This window comes from Calypte anna, chromosome 1 (assembly GCF_003957555.1).
Source record: "Calypte anna isolate BGI_N300 chromosome 1, bCalAnn1_v1.p, whole genome shotgun sequence".
Classification (NCBI taxonomy): domain Eukaryota; kingdom Metazoa; phylum Chordata; class Aves; order Apodiformes; family Trochilidae; genus Calypte; species Calypte anna.
This window is the reverse complement of record NC_044244.1, coordinates 87,476,907-87,501,706: the sequence shown is the minus strand read 5'-3', so window position 1 is coordinate 87,501,706 and position 24,800 is coordinate 87,476,907. Positions and strand designations below refer to the sequence as shown.

The following is a 24,800-nucleotide window of genomic DNA, read 5'->3' as shown; positions in this document are numbered from 1 at the left end:
ATAGTTGAGAAGAGGCCGGGGGAGATAGAGAATCACATTCTTCTGTTCCAGAAGATTTCAGTTCAGCTCCAAGAGCCAGAAAGAGACATGAGTGTCAGAAGGCAACAAAACCCACATTTTTATGAGAAGCAGAGGTGTTAGGAGGAGAAGGTGGGTGGGGTGTTGTAGAAATGCATCCATTTCCCTCCCTCTGATTTTCTTTAAGGGCGTTTTTCTCAGAGTTTTTCCTCTCTTTTCTCCTCCCCGCAGCAAACAGCCAAGCTGGGAAGAAGAGATTGTCCCTGAGCTTCGAAGTGTGTCTTGGCACGGCAGACTGATAGTGAGCAAGTAAACAGAGCTGACTGCTGTGGCAACCACAGAGGCAGAGCCGGCACAGTGACAGGGATGACAACACTTCCAGAGGTAAGGAAATGGATCTGCCTTGCAATCTAGCTGAGGTACCTTTGTTGGGGCCCCTCTCTTTCCCTTTTCCTGGCACAGTTACCCTATGTGTTGCCCCAGGGAACTGGAGAAGTGTCAAAACTGTGTTTTGACAGTTTTATCCAGAAGGGGCTTGTCTAGGTCTTAGAATTACTGGAGTAGGGTGTGTGGTGCGAGGATTTGGGAGTTCTTCCCCTTCTTGTTATCCACCCTAATGGACATTCTGAGGCTGTGTTCAGAGCTCTTTGAAGCACTGACCGACAAGCAGTAGTAATAATAACAACAAGAATAATCTGATTATTTGCCTCTTAATTTGTTGTATCCCCATTTTAAAACAAATTAGGAAGGACTTAAGCAGAAATGTGCAAACTTTTTCCTCACAAATAACTGCAGGTAAAAGTGGCATAGTTTTCTAAATGTGCGAGTGACATGGTAGGCCTAATTGCTCCCAGCGTAGTACAGTGTCATTTTTCTAATTTGATGTCATACATATTAACTATATATGTATATATAACTATGTTAATATATATATATATTAACTAGTAAAGTGTTAATTGCTTATTTACAGACAAATCACATTGAACTGAACTGCTAATTCAGGATTGCTGAAATACACAGAATGTTGAAGAACAACAGTGATAAATAGTTTTCTTTGTAAATAACTAATATAAAAAATTAATGGGCATGTTTTATTACATTGGGGGCTGTTCAGGTTTGCAAGAGCAGAGGCTGTAAGGCAAGCAGTCACTTCATAAATTATCTTGCCTGCATTTTTCTGGATGAAAAATTTGCAGAAATGTTTGGCTTGTATATCCATTATCATATTTTTATGTGATAAATATCAGATGACAATCATAATTTCAAATATTTTTTGGTCATGGTTATACTTCTGCCTTTTAATAGTCCAGAATATAATTCATCAGACTTTCTGTTTATTTTTTCATGTTAGCAGGCACTAACTTTTGAAGACAAGCAAAATATAATTTCTCAAATGGAATTTAATTTATGCTTAATTTATGGTCTTAAGTCATTTGCTGACAAAAGATAAATTTAAGAAAACATTGAAAATTCTGTGAGTATCAGGGCATTAATCTGAAAACATGTCATCCACATGACCAATGTGATAAACAGAATTTGGGTAACAGTTGAAGTCAGTAATTCATTAATAATATACTGGTTGAGAAATAATACCCCTAATTTTTCTCATAAATAGTTATGAAAAATAAATTCAACGTTTGCTGCCTTGGATCTCTTTAGTTTAATTTACTTTATTAGCCTAAAAGTTAGATACTTAATTTTATGCACCAGCATTAAACACAGGAAAAGTACAAGGTGAGGAAGTATTAGGATGAGGAACTTCAGCCTCCCAGCAGAATTGAGAAGTGCCTCACAAGCAGAAAGAAATAAATTATGAATCAAAATAACATTATTTGGCTTGATTTAGTTGTATCAAATAGTTCTTTCTTTAGTGATAACTAAAGATGAGGCTGTCCTAGGTGATACTTGCATTTGAATTGGGTGACTTACATAGCACAAATTTGGAATTATGCATTTTATAATTGAGGAAAATTATAAGTCAGCTTTTACATTCAATATAAATTAAAAGTGACAAATTACAATTAGTAACAATCAGAATTCACTGAAGTATCACTTCATAGAAGCATCATTTTACAGACATTTGATCTCACAGCTAAAGCAAAGCCATTTTAATTTGAGCATTTGCACATCCTTAAAATCATGAAAGATCTGAAACTGCAATAGCAGTTCAGCAATCTGTGCAAATACTGATGATTCTGCTCACTTACTCATAAGTGAGGTTTGTATGAAAACGCTCTTTAGAGATTAAAGACTCTTTATCCTTTTCCACAGGCTTGCTCAAACTATTCACTTGTCTGTTTGTATGGAGCATACTAGATGAGGCAACCAGGCCTCTAAATATACCACAATTAAAGTGATTCGGCTTCCTGCAAGCTAGGTAATGTTCCTGCATCCTGTGCCCTGCAACTTTTCCTATTCCACTTCCAGTTCCATAAATCCACACTTCCCTGACCAAGGGTGACTTAATTAGGAAGGGCTCTGTATTTTAGTGCCTGTATTGTGTGAACCACTTAGTCCATCTGTGGCATAAAAGTGAAGTGCATACCAGATAAACAATCTGACAAGGATATAGCCCAGGTATTTAAAAGAGCAGGTATTTGTCTAGATTTCTTAAAGCTGTTTTAATGAAAAAATTTAAAAAATTAAAATTACACGTTTTTCATAGAATCACAGAATAGTTTGGGTTGGAAGGGACCTTAAAGATCATCCAGTTCCAACCCCCTTGCATGTCCTTGCATGGACATGCCCTTGCAGTGCATCCCACTAAACCAGGTTGCTCCAAGCCCCATCCAGCGTCGCCTTGAATACTTCCAGGGAGGGGGCAGCCACAGCTTACCTGAGCGACCTGTGCCAGTGCCTCACCACCCTCACACTGGAGAATTTCTTCCTAACAACTGTTCTAAATATAGCCTCTTCCAGATTAAACCATTATCACTTGCTTTCCTAGCCTGATCTCTTGTTGCTTGGAAAATTTCTCTGTATTCCTACCAGGCTACCTGTCTGTGCTTCCACCCTCTGTAGGCTTCCGTTCTGTGTCTGAGTTTGTCCAGGAGCTCCTGATTTATCCGTGCATCCTCCTGGCACTTTTAGCTGGCTTCCTCTTTGTTGGCATGCATCACTCCTGAGTTTGGAGAAGGTAATAATTGACTTTAATCAGTCATTGACTTTAACTTTCTTTGCCTCCTCTTCCCTCCAAACTTTAACTCATGGTACTCAAGGAAGCAGTTCTCTGAAGAGGCCAAAGTCTACTCTCCTGAAGACCAGGGTAGTGAGCTTGCTGTGCATGCTCCTCACTGCCTTAAGGATTTACAGCATTTCGTGGTCACTGTAGCCAAGGATGCCCTTAAGTTTTACATTCCCCACCAGCCACTCCTTGTTGGTAAGAACACAGTCGAATGTGTTCATTAATTCCTCTATCATTCCTCTATCATTTGGAGATGGAAATTATCATCAGTGCATTCTAGAAATCTCCTGTATTGCTTATGCATCACCTTCCAACCATGGTGATGAAAATTCCCCATGAAAATCAGGGCTTGTGAAGAGGAGGCTATTCATATCTGTCTACAAAGGGCCTCACCCACTCAATCTTCCTGGTCCAGTGGCCTCTAGCAGACCCCTACTGTAATGTTCCCTGTCCCTGTTCTCCCTTTAATCCCGACCAATAAACTTCCAGGTGGCTCCTTGTCCATCCACAGGCAGAGCTTCATGCTTTTGTTTGACATTGGGGATGACCCCCCCTCCTTGTCTTCCCTGTCTGTCCTTTCAAAGAGCCTGTATCCTTTTCTTCTTACACTCCAGTCATAGGACTCATCCCACCAGGGGTCTGTGATGCCAATAAAATCACAGCCCTGGAGGCATGTGCACATCTCCCAACTCCTCTTGTTTATTCCATATACTGCATGTGGCAGGAATAGTAGGAATAGGCCAGGTTTTCAGTGCAAAAACCAAGAAGTGTATTGCAGCAGGGAAGACAGGAGCATTGTGAATGTAAATCATTCGCTCTCTTCTGTCTGGTGAGAGATGAGGACCAAAAGGTTTAAGAATAATTTTCCTTTTTACTCTTCACCCAAGCAGTTTTTTTAAAATCACTTCCCTACCATACTATTGGCCCATGACTCATTCTGTATTTGAATGCTAATTTTTTTATAACAGGGGTTTGTGAAAGGAATTTGGATTTCCTTCTTTACATTTTCAACACTGTATTTTGCCAGTATGGTCATGTTCTGTATCCACCATCTTTTAATGCCAGGATTAACTTGTATGTACTTGCTCTCCACCTACTTATTTTGTATCCTGCCTGAAGAAGTCTAGAGAATAAGTTCTTAAAGGGAGAAAAGCAGTTAGGTATTTAACCCTTGTTAGCCATTTCCATGAGGCAAGTAAACTGACTTTTGAGAGCCTACTGTTAATGACAAATAAAATACACATTTGAAATATACAAAATTATGAGATCTGTTGTTTTGTTTCTTTCTGTGTTTTCTGTTTTGTTCATGCTTTTGTAAAGGACTTGTACATAGCATATTAGGCCAGATAATTAACAGCAGACTCATTAATTTCCTGAACCTTTCCTCAGGTGAACAGGAATATTCTGTGAAGTACTTAGTTCTTGTAGGATTTTGCTTAATTTCTTCATGTTAATTTTTGTAAAGATTTTTGGTTTCAGTTTTTGAAGCAAAGAAGATAGATATCGAACGTGGTGACAAATGCAGTTTAGCTGCTGCATGTAAGGGCAGACAAGGGAAGAAAATCTAGAACCTGAGTCATGATGAGGCAGACAAGAAATGATGACTTTCCCAGCAAGGAGTGCACCCTCACAGTACAGGAATTGAGGAGGGGTAGAGCAGATTTGGTAACAGTAGCCAGGGTCAACCAAGAGTATGGGTTGCCAGAAAAATCCATTGTGATGAGGCAGGCCCAAGGTCAAACCTACGGAATCAAGTCTGTAGGTTAAGGTCAGGATCCAGATTATTGGGATACATTACCCGTCTTAGGCATGGCTGCTGGTGCAGCATAGCTCAGATGGAGATCATGCATGAGAGCAGCAAAAAAGGAGCTCTCAAGTGCTGAATGGGCACCTTTACTGAGACTACTTCTAGCTTTTTATCAAGGAACTCCAAGGCCCAGAGCACAGGGAGGCTGTGGGGACAGTCCCAGCCGGGTCCTGACACTAGCATGCAAGATTCTCAAAGTAGCATTTCCATCAGTTTTCACACCTATGAGATTTACTCTTTGCTTTCTATATGATTTCTTTATCCCTCATCCTTCCATTACCTTCTTTTTTTCTTTCCCCTGTATCTCCTTTTCCTGACTGTATATTCTTATTCAGTTATTCCACATCTAATTTTTTTCTTTCTTTCCCTTTCTAGCATTACCAGCATCCATTACTATGCTGACTTCCCTGTAGTCTGCTGCTCTTCAGTCTTATGAACATTAAAATAGGTAGAAGAAGTGGACACACAGAATAAATGTCATTTTAATTAACTTTATCAAGGCAGACATTATGGATGTGCCTTAATATAGTCATCTAGTTTCCTTTGCAGTCAGTGGAGAAAAAAACAGGTAACTCTAAAGGATGCTTCATATTTTAGAAAGATGTATAACATAGAAGCTGAGCTCCTCAGGTGCTTAGCCTTCTCCACTGACTAAAAAGACAGACCTAGGTTATGATTACAATTACATTTATGTGAGATAAGACCTCTCTTTGTATAAGAACTTCTCTGTGTCTTACAGCTTACTGCAGTTTTTAGAATAGAGCAAATCTTTTGTCCTGCTTGAACTGAACTAAAGGGCTAAGGATGTATGAGTCACTTCCTGAGAGATCTGAAATTAGTGCTCAGGTTGTTAGATGTAACAGAATAAAGAAGCACCAGTCATAGTTACTAGCTTTAAAGGCTCAGAAAGGCTTTGGTACCTTCATGCAATGTGATTCCATAAATCAGGAGGAACTATGGAGGGACGGGCCTCCTTGTGGCAAACTGAGTTTTTGATTCATAACACTGTAAAGTACAGCAACAGCTGGAGCTGGAAAAAACCAGGAAATTAAGGAGATTAGAAGGACCCCAGGATTACAGTCTCATAGGTGACTTGCATAACTGTTGTCATTCTGGAACTAGTCTTGTGGGTGATTTTCTAGAAGATTAGATGGAAGATGGAGTGTGTGACCAGTGTTAAGATTAATATGAATTTTTCTTCTCTCTCTCTCTCTCTTTTTTTTTTTTTTTTTTTTTTTTTCTGTTTGTCTTATTTTTCTCTCTTCAGACCTCTGACCAGGAGCTGAAAACAGGTGCAAAGAGCAAACGATGTCTTCAGGGGAAAAGCCTACTTCTGTGTACATTTCTTCTCAGTACTCTCCTTGGCTTTACACTACTTATCACATACATCATGATGACTTGTGGTCTAGGTATAATATGGAATATTCTTTTCTTTTCATTACTTCCTCTTCACCCTATTTGTAAGGTTCCTTTCTCTCTTCATTGTGTATTAGGCTTAGCATCTCTGTTAAGAATCAGACTTTCAGAATCTTCTAACACCAGTAGTAGAAAAGGGACACTGTTCTGCCTTTTTTTGTGGGGAGAGATCCCCATACCTGTTCTCCTTTTCTGCCTGCCATTTAACATACATGGCCCCAGTTTTGAGGGAGAACATTACATTTTCTTGCATCTCATCATTGTGTCGTGCTCTGACTGTAGTTATCTCCAACAAACGACTGAATCTGCGATTTGGAGCTCCCCCTCCACCTTTCCATCTCTGAGTCAGTAAGTCCAGTCCTACTTTTTTAGCATAGACCGATTCAGTCATAGTTTAGAAGGGAGAGTCATAATCTCTTGCTAATGGGGGAGCTGTGAGTATAGATCAGAAAAGTTGATTTGCATTTCAAATTTTCTAAACAATTGTCTGCAAAATTGTCCATGTTTATGTATATTAAATGTTCAGTACTGACGGTGCTTTTATATTGGTGGATAGAGACATTCCCTGCCACAAAATAAACATTAGTGACTCTTAACCTAACACTTTCTTCAGCCCCTGTTGTGTGTTGGAGACCATTGACTGTAGAGACCAGAGAAAAGTGGCTTGTTTAGATCTGGTCTATTTCCACTTTTCCTGCCTCCTCCTGTGTCAGCTGTTGAAATCGTAGTATGCAAAGTCTTACTTTAATTTACAAATTACTTATTTCAGTTAGAAATTAATCTGATCTCATGTTGATACAAGACATTGAAGCAAAATGAGAACACATACCCAGTGACTGGCAGCAGTTTAGATAGAGTTTTAAATTAAAGCAAGATGTGCTAGAAAGTTTTTGTCCTGTTTTAACAAATGTCATAGCTGAGAAATATATACCATGCTTCACATATCCCTTCACATTTTTGACTTATCTCCATACTTCTTAATATGTTATGCCCTTCTTTTTCTTCATGTGTTGACACCGTCAGCTGCTTCTTGTTTATAATTTGGCCAAATTTGACTGATTCAGAGAAGGCACACTGAGAAGGCAGAATAATCCAACATGGCTAGATCGCATGAACCATGTCTGGACTGATTACCTGGCCTTTATTTAAAGAATCTCACTTACAAAGAGCAAAGGCAATCTTCTTGTGAATTGAAAGACAGAACATACTTTGTTCCATATTCAGTAGAAATTTACAAGAAGTTCAACACTTTTTATGTTTGCCTTTTTTTGTTTGTTTGTTTTGTTCGGAGTTCCTCTCACTCTCCACTGTCACTGCTCAGTTCTCTTCTATTTACTTCCTGCCCAGGATCCTGTGATGCTGAGCAAAGACTGACACTGTTGTCCAGACTCCTGAATTCTAGGAATGACACTGTAGACCCCTGTGAGGATTTCTACAAATACGCCTGTGGAAGCTGGAAAAGCAAACAGTCAAGCAGAACCACAGAAGAATCACTAAATGTATTCGATGTGTTGTTGGAAGAAAACCAGCTGATCCTGAAAAGGCTTTTAGGTAGGGATAGATGATTGGTATGTTAATTTCAGCATCTTTCTTGGTCACAGCTGAGGATATTAATAACTGAGAGCACAATCATTCCTAACAGGGACTGAGTCCATTCTACTCCTTTTACCATTACAGCTGCAGATTTATTCTTGAGCATTTTATATTACAATAGCTGTATTTTAAATGTTTCAGTTCCCCTTGCCAAGTATAACAGATGAAAGTCACACTTAAAAATTCTGACTGCACCCCAAATAATTCTCCTGTTGCTCTTGTTAATGTGTTTGTCTGAATGTGCACTCTGGTCATATGTCCTGGAACAAAAGACCACCTTTCTGCTTTCCTGAAAAGAAACTTAAGTATTTGGCCTCAGGAAGAGTCATGGCAGTAGAAGATCTCTTGCTCTGAGTGACTTTAGAAAGTATGAATGTATATATTGAATTGTTCTGACTGAAAGTATCATATTATATTCATACAACTTTTCTCTCATTTTAATGCTACCCCAACTTTTTTTTTTTTTTTTTTTTTTTGTACTACCACTTTTGTAGTTTTTAATTTCTCTTTACTTAGAGGGCCGACAGTCTGGGTTAAGAGGCTCAGCTAAGGAGAAGGCAGTCCAGTTCTATCGCTCCTGCATGGATACCCAACGGATAGAATCCCAAGGAACTCAACCATTGAAGGACCTCCTAAATCAGGCAAGTGTCTGTGCCATTACCTCTCCTTTCTAGAAGATAATTTCTGCAGGTAAATGGGAAGTGTGAATTTATGGTCATATGGTCCCACCGGATGGAATTTTGTGAGCATCTGGGACTGAAATAAGCATGGCTCACAGCACAGCTTCCAAGTATAAATCTTCTAGCTTTAAATGTTGTTTCAAGATTTGATTTTCTGACATCAGGCACTTGAATGACCTTGCATATAACTTTTGGAATGTAAAACAACCAATAATGCAGAAGGATCTTTTAATCTCAGAAGCTCTGTTGTATAGAATCTGACTTAAGTATCAGGGAACACCTTGAAAAATGGGCAAAATTTCTGTGTCTGAGATCTGATGGCATTCCACTGCTCCAGGCTTCAAGAGAGCTTGTTCAAAGAGGAAAATGCTTCTCTTTAGCATTCTGAGACAGTCCTCTCATTGCCAGGTAGGGCTGTATATCTTCCTGACAGCAAAGAGCATCAGTGCCCTTTCTCCAAGGAGGATGAAGAACCTTCCACCAGAAGGAGCAGTGACTGTAGGCCCCCCTGTGAATCTGGTTGTCAGGGAGGTGGGACTGTAATACCTGATCCCTGGTGGTCCTTCTGAACTGCTTTAGAAAAATGACACCTCTTTCTTCTCTCCTTCTGCTTTTTTTTCTGGATACTGTGTTCTCTTCATACTAATAATTCTTTCTCCTTGTGTCATTTTGCATTTTGTTGCTTTGCTTAAGTGAAAAGGACAGGTAATTTTAAAACTAACAGAAATCTGTAGAAATCTTAGAGTTTCCCCTGTTGCTATTTGCTTTGTTGCTTCTCAGTGGTCATAATGACTGAGATCATAGGTATGAAAAAAAAAAATTAAAAATATGAATCAAACGAGGGATTTTCTCACATGGTGTCATTCTCTCTCTCTCCCTCTCCAGGTTGGTGGATGGAGTATCACAGGTATGGGGAAAGCAAAAAGTTTTAATGAAACTCTTCAGACTCTCATGGGCAGATATGGCACCTTCCCCTTTTTCAGAGTCCATGTAGGACCTAGTCCTTTTGACCACTATACCAATATTATTCAGGTGAGTGAATTAAAGAAAGGAATTTATCAGGAAGCAATGGGAGTAAAGAGTTACACAATCCAAGTTAAGCTTATGTTCTTCTCTGAGGAAAGCTTTCCTAGATTTCAGTTAAACTTCTTGATGCTATTACATTAAAAAAGCATTTCTGGAAAACAAGCAGATGAGGAAGAATTAATATCTTATTTTCTCTCGCCCTTCTGCCTGACAGTGTAGAATGTACTTCAGTGTGGAAGAGTGGATTCTTTTTATGTCCACGGGTGTGGTTAGTACAATAATGGAGTGTTAAGTGCTAAGTGTCTGATACAGGTAGTGTACTATGAATTTTGCCAGCTCAGTATTTTGATTTAGATTTGGTAGACAGCTAAGCACCACACTTACACAGTTGTTCAGGTCCTCCAAGCATCTTATTCAGTCTTCCACCCAGTAGGATGAAGAGAAAATCAGAAGGGCATAAGTGCAAAATGTCATGAGCTGAGAAAAAGACAGCTTTATAAACAAAAGCAAGCAAGAAAGCCAGAGGGAGGGAGGGAGGAAGGGAAGAAGTGAAAGTGGGAGGGAGGCAGGGAATCAAGGCAGGCAAGGCAGGCAGACAAGACAGGCAAGAAGGAGGCAGGAGGGAAGGCAGGAAGAGAGGAAGGGAGAAGAGGAAGAGATGGGAGCATAGAAGGAGGGAGGAAAGGACGGAAGGGAAAAGGAAAGGAAGGAAAGGCAGAAGGAAAAGAAATATAAGTGATGCAAAAAACCAAACACCTTGATTACTCACCACCAAGTGATCACTGCCCAGACAGTTCCTAAGCAATGGCAGCCCTCAACAACCTCCTTCAGCCTTCATTGTTCCTGTTCCTGAATGTGAACCACCTTCACATTCATTGCTGAATGCAATGTCACATGGTGTGGACTATCCCTTTGGTCAGCTGTCCCAGCTCTGTCCCTTCCCAGCTTCTTGTGCACCCCCAGTCTACTTGTTGGTGGGACAGTGTGAGGAGTAGCCTTGACTCCATGTAAGCACTGCTTAGCAGAAACTAACACATCTCTTTGTTATCAACACTGTTTTCAATACCAATCTAAAATCTAATGCCTCATTAGCTAATATGAAGAGATTTAAACCAGTGCACCATGTAGAAGTATTTAACATGGTTTATCTTTGAATATCATTCACTGCAGATTTGTTACCAGTTTCTAAATAAGCTGCAAGATATGATGGATCCACAAAAATTACTTAGAAAACATTTTCCCAAAGTAAAAGCAAATGATTAACATTTCAAATTCTGTGATACAGAAATTAAGAAAACCTGTTGAGCATATCTTTGTATATCCATTTGTGTTTCTGGAAATAGCGATATGTTTTGCTTTTACTCCTGTCTGCAGATTGACCATCCTGAGTTTGAGATTCCACCTGAGAGTAAATTCAAAGAGAAAAATTATCCTAAGGTAACATATCAGAAACTGATGAAAGGTAAAAACAGCTGTTTGGTGTAGGGATCTCCTTGAACTGCCTCCAGATTCAAAGTGGTCTGTTTCAATAGGTTATGGTCAGTGACCTCTGAAAATGTGTCCAGAAAAACCTATGTACAAAACTCTCTACTTTTTGAAAAAGGTAGTTTATAAAATGTAGACCATTTTAAGATGCCAGGTTTAAAACTTGTAGTGCTAGTTTTAATTTGTATTTGCTAAGTAACATGAACCTTTCTCGAGTTTTTCTCTAGGTTTCACATTGAATGAATGTTTTAAAAAATGCTCTTGTTACTCTTAAGGCTTTATAACTTAAAATCCTTGTGTTGGGGAAGGAGTAGCTAGCATTTTTAAGTTACTTTAAAATGTTTTAACCTAAGCTGAGGAAACAAGCTCTTTGACCTTGGGGGTTACTGCAACAAAGTTAATTTCATCACAGCTCTTTCATTTTTTGAACTTTATAAAAATGAACATGATTTCCTTCTGGCTCTTTCAGAATAGTCCTCAAAGAAAGTAAACCTGTGTACCCATCACAAGCATTCCTTTGATACTTCAAGAATATAGACGCAAGAAAATCCATCAAAAATATTGGTTTATTGTATCACTTCACTGTTTCTCATTTGACTCTAAAGATGGCAGACTTAAGTATCTAAAATGATTCTAGTATTTAATATAATTGTAAACTGGGACAAAAATAACATTTGGGGAATTCGGCACTCTTCACTGATAGAGGAGCTGTACCTGGCAAACTATATTCCACAGGAAAGAACTGTATTCCATAAGGATTTTGCAGTGAAAAACACAGTTTTAGGGAAAAGACTGCAGTCATTTTGAAAGACTAAAGCTTATATGTTCAGAATGGATGGTTGGATGGATAGATGGGTGGATGAATAGGGTTTACTGATTTACAGTCATGTTTCTCCCAATGGTCATGTGCTCTGTATTGCAGGTTCTTCGTGTGTATCTCTCATATCTGGAGAAACTGGGGGGCCTACTTGGAAGGCCACAGGATGATTTCACTGATTGCTTTTCCCTTACCTTGTCCTTCATCTCTAACCTCCAGCGAGTTGTGACTCCACTGCAGGAAAGACAGCAGAGGGGGATGCTGTTCTTCCGCACTACCATTGGAGAGCTACAGGTATCTTTGCCTCAGCATTTGAGCAACATAATTACATCTGCTGAAGATCCAGATTGAAAGAGATGTGAGATACACTGTATAGATGCCATTTTCTTGCAACTTACACTTGGAGGCTGTTGAGCTTTAAATAACTTATTAACTTACATTCTTTTCTTGACAGCAGTTGGGTTTTTCAGGCCTACAACTCTCACCTCCACGGTGCTAATTCAATTTTAAAAAGTCAATTCTCCCTTTCTACTGTAATCATAAAAACAGCTTAATGTGCTGAATGTATGTCCTAACAAGTACTAGAGAGACTATCAGAGTTCCCCTATTATTCCTTGTCAGTCAATTTAGATTCATTTAGTCATTTAGATTCAGCTCAGCATGCAAGCTGTGTTTTACTTACAGGAAAAGGCACCTGCTATTGACTGGCTGTCATGTCTCCAGGCTGTCTTCCATTCTATGCCAATGAACATCTCTCAACCAATAGCAGTGCATGACATGGATTACTTACAAAACATGTCACAGCTCATCCAGCAATGGTCCAATGAAAGGTAGGAATTAATATCTGTGGCTGTAGATGTTCATGCCTCAAGAAATATTAACTTCAGATACCATAAATTAAAGGATTCTCTGATAGGCTGCTGATAGTCCAGTAGCCTATCAATTGCAAGGCTGCTGTGGCTTTACATCCACAGGTTTAGCATATACCACCAATAAACCTGCACATGCAGATCCCATTTGTGTACGCATGCAGAAATACGGGCATGCGTTTCACAGATCAATGGAGATGGAACATGGGGCCATTACTGGCAGGCACCCACCCACCCTTAGTGCTCATACAAACATGAACAGTGTTGATCCTGTTCCTTCTCTCTAGCTGATCAAGATGGGTTTATAATAGTGAAATGTAAATATATACACAATATGGATCACTCCAATAGCTGGTCTTAAATATTCAGTCTGTCTGGAAGCTGACCACAGATCCCCTGCTGTCCATAGGTGCTGGAAGCCTGGATAAATGAGCCTCTGAGTCTTGCAGCCCTAGCTGGTACTCGGGTCTCTTCTGTTATAAATTTACATACAGCTCTTTCCAGTACCTGGTCCAAACTTCTTGCCCCTCCAATAGCCAGTTCCCAGAACCCTGCTCTTTCCAGCACCTAGCTTGAACCAAAGTCCCTCTAGTAGTCTCCTTGTCTCTCTGGTATCCAGTTCCAGCCCTCCACAAAGAGGGTAGAATGTTACTTATAAGCACCATTTAGTAAGCTAGGACATTCTGGTGACTGTGTGCAGGGCTCAATTAGACAGATGTCCTGGTAAGCCAAAAATTTATGTTCAACCATTCCAACAACTCTTACCACCTATCCTCTCCATTTTCCCATGCACGTTCCCACCAGTCCATCATGATCCTTGCTTTCCCCTGCATTTGGTCCTTCTGATAAACATTCCATAATAAGCCTCACAGAATCTAACAGACCTCTCAAAATAGTCCATAAGTTTCATCCAGTCCTAACAATGCTTTTCCTCCTTCTTGCCATAAAGAATCATATTCTCTATCAGACAATTACCCTTTGACTCTTCATGGTGTTCTGGGGAGAGACTGGTTGGCTCACGTCAAGTCATGATTGACATGATTGCCCTTTCAAATCATCCCCCTTTGATATCCCCAGTCGTAGCCCATTCAGAATACTTCTTTGTAATTTTTTAGCTCACTAGGATTCTTCTGCTTCAAATTACTCCTCTTGACACTTGCCATGCTTCTGTGCTTATGGTGACCAGACTTTAATCGTCAGTCTTTTAAATGACATTTTCCTATAGGGTCCTTCACATTTATATGATTGTTTGTCTGGTTGGGAATCTGTCTCCAGCCCTGGACAGTCGATTCCAAGATGCACGCCTGGAGCTATCTGAGATTCTTTATGGAAAAATGGGATCTAGGATGGTGAGTTAGCCTTTAACCATCTTCTTCAGACTGTCCAGCAGCTGAACATCCTAAACACACCTTTTGGATGTTCTCTTGAAACCTTGTGTGGATAAAGTTTCTTAGATATGGGGAGGAAAACCACTCTCACTGGGTCATAAAATCCTTCCCTTATATCAAAGAAATGTGGGAGTAGACATGACACACTTTTAGAGAGAGAAGTGCAGTATCACTGCACAGATCCAGTGCAGTGATCTGCAGAACAACAGATAGATGGTCACCTTCTATGTGTTTGTCTCAGCTAGAATATGAATCTTGTGTGAAAATGAGTAACTCAAGAAATTCAGTATTTCACTTGATGAAAGTTTTCTGAAGTAGCTTGGTGTCATTTTTAGATAAGAACGTATAGACCACTGATTGCATTTACATATCTTTTTACTGTCTTCCCAGCTCTTTGTCCTGAGTCTCATGTGTTTCTGTTTCTTTCTCTGTTCTTACAGATCCCAGCTGAGCGCTGGAGGAAGTGCTTGACTGACACAAGCTCTTTCTTTGAGCCAGTTCTAGGGGAGATGATTGTGCAGGAAATCTTCCCTCAGCAGACCAAGAAACGTGTAGGTATTCATTCTCATAACCCTCATAACCCCTCATAACTCATAATTTGCCAACTTAAGACCACTTCAAAGCAGCAAAATCATGTGTAGCTTTTACACCTTTTTACATATTCCTGTATTTATGCACTTCCCTTCCTTTTTGGGAATAAAAGATGTCAGAACAAAATAATGCTGTTGTTGCTAGAATAATCAGTGCTAAAATACCATTTATTATCTTTATCTTAACTGTTAGAAAATCATGTGTGCAGCATCAATGCTTAAGACAGTCCTACAGATACATGCAAAATCAGTGTGCTTCCTGCACTGACAATTAGTGTTAACAGTACTCATCACCAAGCTGACATAATTAAATAAGATATTCAATTGCAAAGCAATTACGCCATCATATGACCAATTGTACAGAAATAAATCAGTGTCAAGTCATTCTGAGTGGGTCCACAGTAAAAGGAACACCTGCCTGCAGTGTGAAAGATATGCTTTTTTTCCTTTGATGACCAGTGTTCCTTTTCCATTTGGAGGAAGTTAATATTTATGAAGAGTTTGTAGTGTATAAAAAAGTGACAAAAGTAATTCAAATAAAAGTTAATGGGAAATCTTTGACTGTGTCTAGTGAAGTGCAAAGCTGATGAACAAAACATAATTTTGTGAAGAGATTCAGATTGCCATAATGTCAGACAGGGAGACCCCAGCATGAAATACTTGTGGATACTGAATTTTCATTTCACTGAAGAAGTGGGGCAATCATTTGGTCTATTCAAAGCCTCACAGGTTCTGAATGAAAAAGAATTATGTTTCCTTTTTAGTTACTGTGAGAAGCAAGATGAAAAGGTGTGTGGGAGAGAATGGTGAGCCCTATGAGGAACCACTGGATTCCCAATAACTTAAGCCCAAATAATTGTTGAAACCTCCTCTGTCATCACAAGAGAGTAACAACTAGGAAACACCCCATTGTTTGTGGTTAAATTGCTGCAACATAGGAAGATGGTTGCTAAGCCTGGGCAATGGTTTTCTGCAGTTCTGACCCTACCTTCTTCTCTCCCTGCCAGGCTGAGCAGATGTTCTCTGAGATCCGAGATGCCCTTTATGGCCAACTGAATCACGTGGAGTGGATGGATGAACAGACCCGCCAAGAGGCTAAAGCACTGGTGCGTGCAGAAGGCAGAAGTTACTGAGGCTTTCCTTTTGATGAAGCCTTTGGAGAAGGAATGGAAGGGGCCTGCACCTTCACATATTCCTACTTGCTTCCACAGGCACACAATCTAAAATAGATGCCTTACACACACACAAAATTGTAGGTGTCCATCAATATGATGGTCAATAAGGGACATCACACACATATGATATGGAGGAATAAAGAGCCTCAGTGTTTGCCCAAGGATACTGAGTTAATTGTATTGAGATACAATTCAGTTTTATACATCTAGAGAAGTTAAAAACTATAAAGAAGATGCCTTGTTGAAACAGTAGAAGTAATTTTGAAGGTCTGATTCACAGATCATATTTAGGTTGTTCAGAAATAGTTTTTAAAAGACTTCTAGAATGTAAAGCCTCCTCTTGGTCATGTTTCTTTTTGTTAATTTATTTGTTTATTATTATTTTAGATTTCTGAATTACAAGTGGAGATTGGCTATCCAGCTCACATACTCCAGACTGCCAAAGTGAACCTGGAATACCAGAATGTGAGCTATACAATGTAAACATGCCTGCCTCATTATTGGCAGTTTACCTGTACCAACTGCTGTCTTACCTGCTGTTTAGAGTCTGTGACCTCCAGAGCAGTGCACTTTTCCTACTGTTCATTTTCTAGGAACATAAGAGCCCAGAGTTATCTATTGCTTCTGTATAGCTGCCTATGCTGTCTCCTATTTAAAGTGGCCGCCCTGATAAGAGATTGATTGTGACCTGCTTGTATGTTCTGTTTGGCTTGCAGATAGCTTTCCTGTCTCATTTTAAATTGAAGGTCTTTAAAACTGGCAGAGAAAATAACACAAATGCTCATCAGCTTGTCTTTTGATTAACTCCTTTTTTGACTCATGGATCTTTCCTCTTTCTCATACTGTCCATTCCTCACTCATGCCCTATGTCAGTCACATATCCTGTCTCTTCCTGCAGTTGGAGATAAATGAAGACACGTTTTTGCTCAATGTGGTGGCTTGCTTGAATGTACTGAGGGAAAATTCCTACCTAAAACTCCTTCAGCAACATTCACAGGATAAGTAAGTGCCAGACACCAGTCTGAAAAGTTTAACAGTTCATGATTCTGGTTTAATCTTATGTGATCCTAACTGGAGTTGGAAGGGGCCTGTGGATATTGCCTAGTCCAGCCTCAAAGCAGGATAAGCCAGAGCAAGTCACTCAGAACTGTGTCCAGTTGTATGCCTATACCTCTCTTTTACAGGGAAAGGAGTGGGAGGGCAAGCAGGGGATGAGGTTGGGACTGGATACAGTACTTCCAGATGTGGTTTCACAAGTCCTTCATAGAGGGGCATAATCACTTCTTTGGATTTGCTGGCAGCACTTCTCCTGATGCAAGGCAAGGTGCTATTGTCCTTTGCTGCAACTCTGTATTGCTGCATCCTGTTTAAACAAAACAAAACAAAACAAAACAAAACCACGCCTTGAATCTGGCAGCTTGTCTTTTATTCAGCCTAAACCCAAGCTATGAAATAAAAATACTACTGGGGGAGCCCTAAGCTCCTGAAAAAAAAGGAAACTTTTTTGCCCATGGACCCTTGAGTAAGGGAGGCAGATGGTTTTCCTGAACTTTGCAGCAAAGCAAAGCACAGTGATGGCATGAATGCCTGCAGTGTCACCTCAGAGGTGGATGCTATAGAAGGAAGGCAGCATTGACAGGCATGTTTGGGACTTTACACTGCCTGAAGAGTACTCTGTGCAGGACTTTACAGGAGGTTACTAATCCTTACTTACTTGATAGGAAGTTGTGAGGGTAAATCTCTTCATGTGTATGAAAGATAAACTACTAACTCTGACCATCTGTACACAAGTGAAAGTTTATTATACTTTTAACTAAGGCTACTCACTAAGATGAACATCATAATTTGCTGCTGCTTTTATTAGCAGTTTTACTGAGTAGACCATTTCTACATACCCAATGGAGGAAAGGAGCAAGACATGAGGACTCAATACATTCTCTCATTTCTGTTTTATTTCTTCCAGCTGGCATGTGTCTCCCTGGGCTGTGCATTCATACTACTCAATAAGGCAGCACACCGTGGTCTTCCCGGCTGGAATGTTCCGCAGCCCTTTTTTCCACATGGAGTTTCCCAGGTATGGAAGGGCTGCAGAGATGGAACTGAATGTAGTGCCTTGGCTTAATCACGTTTGCAGAAATAATCTTGATGGGTCTCTTTAACTTCTTTTTCTTACTGCATCCCAGAAAGACACAGTAAAGGAGGGCTGGGGGCAGGAGTAATAACATTTTCTAAAGCCATATGGATACTGCCTTAGGAATTCTCAAAGAGTGTGATCTGGTGCACTCTGCTGGAGCAAAATCAGAATCTAGGTGAAACTAAACTGAGACATATATACTATTACTTCAAAGCAAAAGGGCATAGAAGACATTTCACCTTTGCCTGACTTTCCAGATTTCAAGAATTTCTGAAATCTAACCCAGAAAAAATAGGACCCTTACAGAGCAACTTCTTGTGAAGTCTTTTTCAAACTGATCAAACACAGTTCTTATCTTCCTTTTTTATCAGAAAACTTTTCCAATAAGCAAATGCATTTTTAATGCTCTCTTCCCCTGCAACAATGACACTTCTGTAGACCATTCTGTTATGTTCTTGAATCATAATTCCAGACTGCAGTTTGAAAGAAACATGTCTCTGTTAAAAATAATTATTTTCTCCCTGGTAATCTTCTGCCACTACTTATACAGTATCTTCTAGTCCTTTCAAAAGAAGAATGGAAAAAAATACTCTTTCCAGTAGTATGGACTTTCACTGTATTCTTTCTCACTGAAAAAGTGTCTACAGCTTCTTATTCCTTTTGTGTTCAGTGTTGGTAAAACACATTTTTCTCACTGTCATCCCAGTTGAGTAGTCAAACTTGATCAGCTTTTTGTGAGTTGTCACAATAGAATTTTCTCAGATGATGTTGTAGAGTTTGAACTTTACTGACAAAAGCCAGTTCTGATGACTGTGAAGATAACTTAAAGCAAGTCAGAAAAGTTGTACAGTTGTTATAGAATCAGCACGGTTTGGGTTGAAAGGGACTTCTAAAGCTCTCTAGACCAACCTTGTGCCATAAGCAGGGAGAGCTTTCACTGGATCAGATTGCTCAAAGCCCCATCCAACCTGATCTTGACCATTTCCAGTTATGAGGCATCCACAATTTCTCTGGGCAACAGTAAGAAGTTACGAGCTACAGAGCTTCTGAAAGAGCAGTTCTATGAGAAGATGAGTTGTGCTGTTCTTGTCACTTCCTACTGCGTTCCCAGTGGTGTAACAATGATCTAGAACAATAATTTCATGCTTTGGCAACATTAATCAGTGCATGTAAAGATAGAATGAGCCTAGCATTTCATATCATGGAAATGCATTTTGAGTGTACTCTTACATCTGTGACTACATCTATAAAATCATAGAAATTCTGATTGGAAAGAAGTGCTTGAGATTTCTAGTAGAATCTCTTGCTTGAAACAAGATAACCAATGCTAGGCCTGAGTAACTGTTGTCAAACCTTTATGGTTTTAATTTGCTTTGCCAGTTTTATCTATTTTTTTTTTGCTGGACAACTGTTGCAGGATTGCTACTCCAACCATCTCTTATGATTGCCATTGCACTTGTTTCTGCAGCATTTTATCCAGAAGTGAGTAAATAAGGACATAAACATAATATATGTCAGTCAATACAGGCAGAATCTCAGTCACAGACTCTTCATTATTGTGATGGATTATTGGCTAGAAATACTTAATTCAAGACCATGGTAAAATGTTAAGCATCAGTAGAGTAATTTATACTTGTATTTGCATTTTCACAGTGTACCTCGTGTGAGAGATAAGAAAAAGTCCTTCTGTGTGCTCTCAGACTAGAATGCTCCTGTGCAGCCCACAGTTGTGCTCAGTGGCTTTAATGAATGCTCACCTGCTCTCTTTTTCTTTTCAAAAGCACTTTTTTAATGTTTGTTTTTCAGTGCTGTGAACTTTGGAGCCATTGGTGTCTTCATGGCACATGAACTTCTTCATATGTTCTATGGTTATGGTGGGTATCGACTGAGGTCTTTGTTTACTCTTCTACTTTCCTTCAGAGGGTCTTAAATCATGGTTCCTATGTTGGTGTATACATATAATATTAATGCAGATAATGCTAAGGGGAAACCCATTCCAGGCCATGCTTACTACTAAGATGACTCAGTGATTAATATGAGGACTACAGATCAATTCCAGAAATACGTTTACTTTCTAGGATTTTTTTTTTTTTACTCACAGTGCTGCCTGGGGGCTGTCCTACATGTGACAGAAGTGCACTACAGAAATCTACAGACTGCTTGATTGAACAGTATGAAAGCTATAGCTATAAGGTGAATGGCACTTTTACACTGTTGGAGAATACAGCTGACACTGGAGGGCTCACCATCGCTTACCAGGTATTTTAGCCTACTCATCTGTCTAATCTCAGAGTATCTCCACACAATGCAGCTGCCACCAAGATTTCACAAGATTGCTCTGCTGCATCCCTCTCCTTCAGGCTGCTCCAGTTTCAGATTTCTTGCATGCCTGCATCAGTGCAGTCCTCTGCTCTTCCAGACACACAAAGCTTTGCTCATAACCTCACTACTTCCATGTAAGACCACTTGCCCCCTTCACCAGTTCTTGGGTGGACCTTTCTTTATTTTGCAATTTATGTCATGTTTACAAAAGCATATTATTATTTATATGTTTATGTTATACTTGGTGAACTAAGATGAGACATGAAGCAGGATTCTCTGTGGTAGTAAAATTACTCCATAATGATGTTTTCAGCAACACTTCACTCTAGAGAGTATTTTTCATTTCCTGATGCAGTAGTTCAGCATTTTAGTTACTGAGTGCAGGGTTCTCTGAGATATCTACGTCTCAGATGGTACTTGCTACATTTTTGCATGAAGAATGTTGGGAGGTTTTGAATATTTTTATTCAAGTGTTTGTGACTTTCTTTGAAAGTCATCTTCCTTCCTTCATAGTGCAGTCACCATATGTTCTCTCATGATGATGTTTTTGTGGTAGTGTCTGAAAAAGGAAGCCAAGGAGTTACATTGCGATTCTACCATCTTATAGCTATTAGGGTCATGTCCAGCATCAGAGCGAGGCAAGACATATAGAGACTTGCTAATTTTTTAAATATATAATAAATATCAGATGATACCAGATTGATATATTGATATATATTGATACTTCAGTATTATATCAGATCGATATATTTCATTGATAGAAGACATGGTTTTGAGACACTACTGAAAGGTGACTTGTTATTGTTATTAATTTTCTCTCTCCACAGGCCTATAAGAATTGGCTGAAAAAGAACAAAGAAGAGGATTTACCTAAGATTGGACTCTCACATGACCAGCTTTTCTACCTCAGTTTTGCTCATGTAATGAATTCTAGTCTACTAGTGTACCTCTCATTCTACATTGTCTTTCACATTTTTACAGAACTGAGAATGATCTTTCTGGGAGATCCAGAATCTCATTTAGAAAGCTAAAATTTACATAGAGGGACTCTAGCCTGTTATGAATCTCAAAACAAACAAAAGGCCTGCCTGAAAAGCTCCAAAATCTACCAAGAGCTGTTTTACAAAGCTCTGAAATCTACAAAAATTAATCTGTAGCAGACAAGTTATATCAGGGAAACAATGCTTCACTGACTGTTTCTAAGTACTTCTTTGCTGTTGTGAGCAATCTTACACACAGAAAGTGGTATTTTACTGGAAAAGATGAACCTCATAATCTCTTTCTTCTGCCTCTGTCATGGTGTCTAGATGTCATGTCAGTCTGAGTGACTGATAGTATAACAAAAGAGTTCAGAAGTTGCTTATACATAAAGAACTAGAAGTACATGCACACATAATTCAAGATTTCTGTGGAAACCTGGTTTATGGGTTTGTACATATTTGTGCATCTGTGCATAGTTGTGCAGTTGATTTCCCCATGACAGAGAATGGATTTCTGTGCGCAGAAAAGTCACATCCCTGTATGTCACTGTAATTGTGCAAAGGGAAAAGTTTTATGCATGTAATGACATGTTCTAAAATCAGAGATTATTGGATCTGGGTGGCAAGATTTGCATTTCAGAGGCTATCTGGCAGCTACTGTATCATTTGTCAATGATCATAGAATCATAGAATCATAGAATCATAGAATCATAGAATTGGCTGGGTTGGAAGGGACCTCAGAGATCATCGAGTCCAACCCTTGAACCACCGTTGCGGTTGCTAGACCATGGCACTGATGTAATGTTGTAATCTCAACAGTAATCTCAAGTGGAGACTTGGATTTCCATTTTAATACCATTAAAGTTACATACTCTTCCCACCAGTTCTTCTGAGTCAGGGGGATACCTAATGTTCACATGAGGACTCTCAGCCAAACTGACTTTTCTATTTTACTTCCTTTCAGGCAATGTGTGGATACCAGGATCCTGAGAAACTACAATCTTCCCTAAACACTGATCCACACAGTCCCTTGCCACTTCGTGTCTGTGGGCCTGTTAGCAATAGCCAGGACTTTGCAAAGCACTTCCACTGTTCCAGTGGATCTCCAATGAATCCAGACAAGAAGTGCCACATCTGGTGATTTACACTGAAAAGGAGGAAGAGAGATACAATACAAGAGAGAGGAAGGTCTGAACCATGAAAGTATGACCAGCTTCTTAGGGCCTTTAGGGTGCTCTTATTCACTCCTCTACCTTTCTCTTCTTGTTATCCTTTCATCAGCAGTTGATGGTAGCAAAATTCTTAAACTGAGCTCACAGGGGGAGAGGGTCTCCTCCTATTGCTTCCAGCACTTTTTCCCAGATGTGACAACCATGTCCCAAGGTAGAAAGTCTCTGCTGGGCAAGAACTTCTGAGGAGTTGTAAACAGAAGGATTGTTAAATTTTTAGTACCTCTGTTCAGTGCATTTCCTGTCTGCTTTAACAGACTCACAGTCACGTTGAATAGACAGGGCAATAAGCTGGAGCTCTAATACTTGTCCATATAAGACTGGCTCTTAGGCAGATCCTATAAGTTACTATGCATATTGCACATGCCATTTACCAGAGAGCAAAGAATTCTCTTCTGCCAAGAAATGGAGGAAGGTATAGGAAAGACAGTGGCTCCAGCTTCTCGGCTGAAAGGTGAGTCACTTAATACTGAAGGTTATTGAAGGCCTTTTCTGCTCTGTTCCATCAGCAAAACTCTTAAGTGACAAAAGAGGAAGGAGAGAAGCATTCCCATTGGTGGGAGGGGTATTGGGAGCTGGGAATATATAATCTTTCCTTTTCTTTTCAAGAAAAAAGATCTTAATTTTTCAGTCTCCATTTAGGGTTGATGATATGGTTGAGGGTGGAGTGTGGGACAGTCACAAGGGTTTATTGAAGTCTCTGAAGACTGAACAATTAAAATCCCATGAACTTCTCTGACCTGAACCTGTTTTTTTCTCCCTCATAAAAAGTTCTAATCTGTATGTACCATCCAAACAGAAGACTACAGCTGCTGTAGGATTTTACTTTCTACTTGAAATTGAATTTTATGTATTTATTTACTTCAGAGGAAGAAGATTATATTTTAGGATAGCAGTAAAAGCGCTTAATGCACATTCTCAAGAGCAACCTAATAACTACATCCATTTCAGATTCTGATAATTAGAAAATTTATACCAATGTTCTAAAACTTACCAAAGTTAATATGTATACAAAATATTCCTACCTTTTGCATAATCTTAAAAGTGTTCTTGATTATGGGAGTATTTTCACTTTACTTATATTGGCTGCTTAGGGATTTTCTGTGGAATAGATGATAGCAAGGAGAAACAACCCTTATTACAAGAGCATTCTAAACATTGTGAAAATCTTAACAAACTGTTAATCCTTTCCAAGTATTGACCAATGCAGCAAACTATTTTCCAAGAAAGAATGATCAGATATTTTGTTTTCATTAATTACAATATTAATAAAGTGTTTGCCTCAGAGAAAAAAAAAATGCTATCTCCCTCCACTTCTTTAATCAATTTTGTTGTAGCAGCATGGCCCGACTGTCTTCCTTTGAGATGCTAACAGCAATTAAAATTATATCAGACCTTGTGTATAATACATTTCCATGTACTGAGACTACTTAACTTCTTTCTAATATATAGCAAAAGAAAAAACTATTGACTGTCTATATTTTGAGGAGTATTTAACTTTTCTTATATCTGTCTTGTTAAGTGTGGGGGGGTACAGTGACCTAGAATGTGCATTTTTTTCTTGTTCATACAATGTATGACAAATTTATGTATATTATGTTTAAGACACAATCACTCTTGAAGTTGGTGAGTTGAATCAATTCTTGTTTATTATTATTACTATGTTTTTACACAAAAAACATGAGTGCAAAGAGGGAGACTTCGAAAAAAATTGCATGTGTCTCAGACTAAGAATTTATTGTGTTTCTTAAGGAAAGAAGAAAATACTTTCAATATGTGTACAAAGTCTCTGTCCTTGACCTCAAGTCTTGCAAATTCCCTGAAATATGGATGCTGAAGAGAATCTGTGCTACCTAGTAGGTGATCATCAAGCACAAGTAGATGTTCAAATTGTTATCATCCATGACCACAGAAATTATTTTGTGCTTTTTAGATCACACATAAAAAAAGAGCACAGTGCTGCCAGTGAACAGAAGAGCCAGATCTAGCAACAGATTCTTCACTGCTGAATTACTCAGTCTCTGTGAGTCCTCATGCAGCACCATGTTGATCACCTTCATTCCTTCCCCTGTTGATGAGGCCACAAA

At 39.2% G+C, this 24,800-nt stretch overlaps 1 protein-coding gene across 1 annotated transcript; it reads left to right on the top strand.

Annotated features, from left to right (window-relative positions):
• Nucleotides 1–253: 253 nt before the first annotated feature.
• On the top strand, nt 254–24,106 carry KEL (Kell metallo-endopeptidase (Kell blood group)). Its single transcript, XM_030453717.1, has 18 exons — nt 254–402; nt 6,277–6,418; nt 7,773–7,976; nt 8,535–8,659; nt 9,584–9,730; nt 11,099–11,161; nt 12,132–12,320; nt 12,711–12,856; nt 14,121–14,244; nt 14,724–14,834; nt 15,881–15,979; nt 16,436–16,513; nt 16,947–17,050; nt 18,012–18,122; nt 19,989–20,056; nt 20,284–20,441; nt 21,332–21,424; nt 22,449–24,106. Exons 1-18 carry the CDS (start codon nt 385–387, stop codon nt 22,623–22,625), a joined length of 2,157 nt encoding a protein of 718 aa, XP_030309577.1. The 5' UTR covers nt 254–384; the 3' UTR covers nt 22,626–24,106.
• Nucleotides 24,107–24,800: the final 694 nt, after the last annotated feature.